The 4,694-nt window shown below is 40.3% G+C and overlaps 1 protein-coding gene across 1 annotated transcript; it reads left to right on the plus strand.

The window, feature by feature from the left end:
• The first annotated feature begins 993 nt into the window (after window positions 1-993).
• LOC147622600 (cytochrome P450 704C1-like) lies at window positions 994-4,026 on the plus strand. The gene is made up of 6 exons (XM_086822667.1): window positions 994-1,302; window positions 1,849-2,064; window positions 2,218-2,499; window positions 2,595-2,963; window positions 3,046-3,246; window positions 3,422-4,026. Exons 1-6 carry the CDS (start codon window positions 1,006-1,008, stop codon window positions 3,614-3,616), a joined length of 1,560 nt encoding a protein of 519 aa, XP_086678793.1. The 5' UTR covers window positions 994-1,005; the 3' UTR covers window positions 3,617-4,026.
• Window positions 4,027-4,694: the final 668 nt, after the last annotated feature.

The raw sequence follows: 4,694 nt of genomic DNA on the forward strand, positions 1-4,694 counted from the left end.
GTTTGAACACCTATATCATGAGTGTTTAAGGGGTATTTAAAAAAACCCCCTTACTTGTTGTAAATTGCATGAAATGGCAAACCATTCTACATACGTCTGCTGACATGTTTATTGTTTCTATAAATCAAACACGAATACTAGAAATATGTGGATGATTTGTCTTGAGCGCTACTAAGAAACCCTATGTATCACGTGCATTTAAGGGAGATATTTATACCTGTGAATTTTTCATGAATAAAATGACCCCTTTTTTTAATGGACTTATCAGTTTTTTTCAAAATTTATTTAAAAAACCCCTTTCGTAAATGTATTTCTATAAATTTACCTTAAAATTTTGAAGTAAAAAACCTCTTCATTTTGAACTCACGTGGTATACTTACATATTTTTAGGTGAACCCCCTGAGTTTGAACTTGGACACTAGGAAAAAACTAACTTGTAAGAAAGAGGACCTAGACCTTTCTTAGGTGTGAAATAAGAGAATCTCGACACGACGCCAGTGTGAACCAGTAACAAGAGGCCCATAGTGCACCTCCATGAGGGTCAAGATATGCTTGTTGATGGGTAGGCATGGTACAGTTATAGAAACGGACCATGGCAATAGGCGGACGAAAGTGGCTTAGATTGTCTGCCCAATGAGGGTGAGATGGGCCATTACCATGGGCACATAGTTACTTTGACGGGCATTTTTGTAACATTTTGGCAGTAAAATACTTGCAAAAATTTAAAATGCTTGTAAAGAAGTACACCACATATACACAATTTTTTTTCTATATTTCACCAAACTCGTCAATTTTGAACGGTAAGGGTGCCAGTCAAACCTGCATAGGCGGGTGCAAAAAGCGATCCATGATGTAACATTGGGAACTTAAAATAGCATTAGAATCTGCGCATGCTTCATGTGATGCACATTAGAAAGTCCGTCAACCGAGGTTCAAGCTTCCAGGTATATAAAAAAAAAGACAATTTTCTTATCATCATTATCAAGGCGAGTTCTTTCACTAAACATGGGATTCATGCACGCAGGCTATCTTCTGGCCAGTGTCCTCATAGCATGCCTGTGTTGTTTGTTGCTTCATAGATGGAGTGAGAGAAAGCTTCTGAAAGGTCCCCCTACCTGGCCCTTCATAGGGGCAGCCCTCTCCCATGCCGGCAACCTCCACCGTTTCCATGACTACGTCACAGAGTATTGCCAGCGATACAAGACCTTCCGAGTGGCTTACCCTGGCTTCGACTACTACTACACCACAGACCCTGCCAATGTGGAGCACATGCTCAAGACAAACTTCCATAACTACATCAAGGTAAGTCTTCCTTTCTCTATAATTGAGCTCTTAATCATAAATGCTTCCCTTTTCTGAACAAACCTTTTCTGAGTCTTGCCTTCTCTCTCTCTCTCTCTCTCGCATGGGCTCTGCAAATTATCATTTAATGGACTGGCAACGTTTGGTGGGCTCTGCAAATTATCCTTTACTGGTGATCTGATAGTTCCCAAAATTAAGAGGGTATATAGAATCTCAAGATTTGTTGCGTATACAAGTGTTAACTTTTTCTCCTGAGGTATTCCTCCAGGGGTGGCTTCTTAGAATTATACCAAGTGAAATCCCGGGAATTAGATTGTGCGCTTCAGTGAATGGAGTTGCAAGGTTTTTTGCTGTGGTTTTTACTTTTCTTCTAATGATACATCATGTCCATGTGTTACGCTTCTATCCCCAGCCTGGAAATGGTAATGTAGTCAAATAATTACATTGAATTTCATTCTACTTATACTCCCTTGGCCATGTTTCTAAGCTTCAAGAAGATGAACTTCCAAGATTTAACCAATGGAACACAAATTGAATGATCTACAGGGGAAATTTGCTTATGACAAGCAGCAAGAGTTTTTTGGAGATGGGATCTTCAGTGTTGACGGCATGGAGTGGAAACGACAGCGCAAAGTGGCCAGCTATGAATTTGCCTCAAAAGCCCTCAGAGAATTCTGCGAGCTCGCATTCCGAGAAAAGGCCACAAAGCTTGCAAGCTTACTTGCTCTAGAAGCAAAAATGGGTAGACCTATCGAGATGCAGGTGACATAGCTAAAGCGCCAAATTCTCAAATTAGATGCTTTAGATCATATGATTTACCATTCAAATTAATATGTAGCCTATGATTTACCATGAAAAATTAAATAATATGTAGCCTTTCTTAAGGCCTCTAGTCTGTCTTGCTTTGCGACTTAGGATCTTGCCCTGCGTCTTACCTTCGACTCCTATTGTAAAGTGGGATTCGGGTCCGAGATGGGTACCTTGCAGCAAAATCCTTCTTCTGAACAGCTTGATTTTGCAAATGCTTTTGATGATTGCAATGCCATGGTGTTTTCCCGTTATATTGATCCCCTATGGAAGCTGAAACGGTGGCTGATGGTGGGCAAAGAGGCTAAGTTTGCCAAAGATGTTGCCACACTAGACAACATTGTGTTTGCCCTTATTGAGCAAAGAAGAAGAGAAGGGGACAATAATAAGGTAAGATGGTAACTGCTTGAGCATATCCAATTTGTCACCTTAATCTCGTAGTTAATGGGTCACTAATTCATGTTAAGTAATACTATGGTTGCCAGGATAAATTTGACCTGCTCTCGAGATTCTTAGCTCTGAGTGAGAGTGATCCAGATGAGTACACAAATCAGAAGATAAGGGACATCATACTTAACTTTATGATCGCTGGGCGTGACACGACTGCACTCACACTCTGTTGGTTCTTGTATGCTCTTTGTGAGAATCCGCATGTACAAGAAAAGCTGGTTGAAGAGATATACCAGGTCGAGTCGGAGGCGTGTGCTACATTAATGCCTGATGATGGCAGCTTCCCAACTGAAGAGCAAATTCAGAGCTTTGCCAAGCTTCTAAACTATGACAAGCTCAGCAAGTTGCATTATTTGCAGGCTTGTTTACAAGAGACTCTGAGACTCTATCCTGCAGTGCCCCATGTAAATGTTTTCATTGATTAAGCTTTGCGGCATAATGCATGATGTGAACATAGTGAAGAAACTAAGAGGTGGTCTTGTGCAGGATGCAAAGACGGCGATTGCCGCGGATACATTACCCGATGGGACGAAGGTGCGGAAGGGTGACACAGTCAATCTATCAGCATATGCCATGGGTAGAATGACATGGTTGTGGGGAGAGGATGCCATAGAATTCAAGCCTGAGCGCTTCATCAAGGATGGGGTTTGTCAGCAGGAGTCTCCATTCAAGCTAACTGCATTTCTGGTAAATCTGTAATTTATAATCCCATGTACTTGTTGCAATGCTTTAAGAATCATGTGGTCATTTTACTCGTATATCACAGGGCCTTGAGCTTTGAGCACATCCTTTTGAATTGTGTGTGCTACGATCATCGACGTGCTCATTATTTGTATTTTGGTGTAAATTATGCTTGTGCAAGGCCGGACCGCGCATGTGCTTGGGCAGAGACTTTGCAATGCTCCAAATGAAAGTCACTGCTGCGATCCTGCTCAGATTCTTCAAATTCGAGAGCGCCCTTGGACACAAAGTCCAGTATCGGGTCATGCTCACCCTCCATATGTCCAAAGATGGTCTTAGAGTGAATGTGCTTCCAAGATTTAGACAACTCACTTAAGAAATCAAGATGAACTTGCACCAACTTCTTTTAAGGTGTTTTGGGTTGTATATACAACTCTTCATGGACCACAACCACCCTTAAATAGGTTCGTTAAGTGGAAGTTCAATAATGTCTTCATCTTAAGCATAAAAATTATGTAAAGCAAATAACCTATATCTATGTTCTACATTCAAAACCATTAAAGGGCCCCTATAGACCTCAACCTTCCCCTAATGGTAGAAGGATGAAGGAAAGCAGTGTGTAGCTAGGAGAATGAAGAGAGAAAAACGAGAAGAAGAATACATGCGAAGGTAGTTCACTTTAAAATTTTCCTCCTTGACAAATAAAGACACAATATCGAGGATGAAAAATTCACTATCTATACTTGGGCAGGCATCTTCAATGCAATTTCTGTCAGATTCTCCAAAAAAGTTATATATTTAAGATGAATACGATTGTTTTTGGAATATACATAAAAACTTTTTAAGAATTTATAAATAAATATAGCTAATTTTCAATGTTACATTTCCTACTTGCTCATTGGTTGGCGGCTATTTTCTTCTAAAAGGCCCTCCAAATGACCTTCAAAATGTTCTAATGATTGGCTGTAAGTGGGTGTATAAGGTGAAACATAATAGTGATGGTAGCATAAGCAGGTGTACAAGGCTAGATTGGTGGCCAAAGGATATGCACAGACACATGGGATTGATTATGAGGAGACATTTGCCCCAGTTGCAAAGATGATAATTGTGAGAGTTGTGATTGCGGTGGCTGCAGCTAAAGGCTAATTTTTACATCAGATGGATGTAAAAAATGTGTTCTTGCATGGTGACTTGCAAGAAGAGATGTATATGGATCAACCACCAGGTTTTAAGGATACAAGTCATCACCCAAAGTATGTATGTAAGCTTTATAAGGCCTTGTATAGGCTAAAGCAAGCTCCACAAGCATGGCATGACAAGATTGTTGAGTATCTTGTCACTATTGGTTTTCATATGCAGATGCAGATCACTCTTTGTATGTGCGCAAGAGTGACAAGGGTATTGTGATCATTACCATTTATGTAGATGATCTTATTGTTGGGGGTGACAACTTA

The sequence above is a fragment of the Cibotium barometz genome, chromosome 28 (genome assembly GCF_041138505.1).
Source record: "Cibotium barometz isolate CiBa-2024 chromosome 28, ASM4113850v1, whole genome shotgun sequence".
Lineage (NCBI taxonomy): Eukaryota > Viridiplantae > Streptophyta > Polypodiopsida > Cyatheales > Cibotiaceae > Cibotium > Cibotium barometz.

Excerpts from the sequence above, each read along its gene's own strand:
- LOC147622600 (XM_086822667.1), top strand. The coding sequence starts at position 1,006 with ATGGGATTCATGCACGCAGGCTATCTTCTGGCCAGTGTCCTCATAGCA. Across the intron at positions 2,065-2,217 it reads GTAGACCTATCGAGATGCAG|GATCTTGCCCTGCGTCTTAC; the intron begins GTGACATAGCTA and ends TTTGCGACTTAG. Across the intron at positions 2,964-3,045 it reads TCTATCCTGCAGTGCCCCAT|GATGCAAAGACGGCGATTGC; the intron begins GTAAATGTTTTC and ends GGTCTTGTGCAG.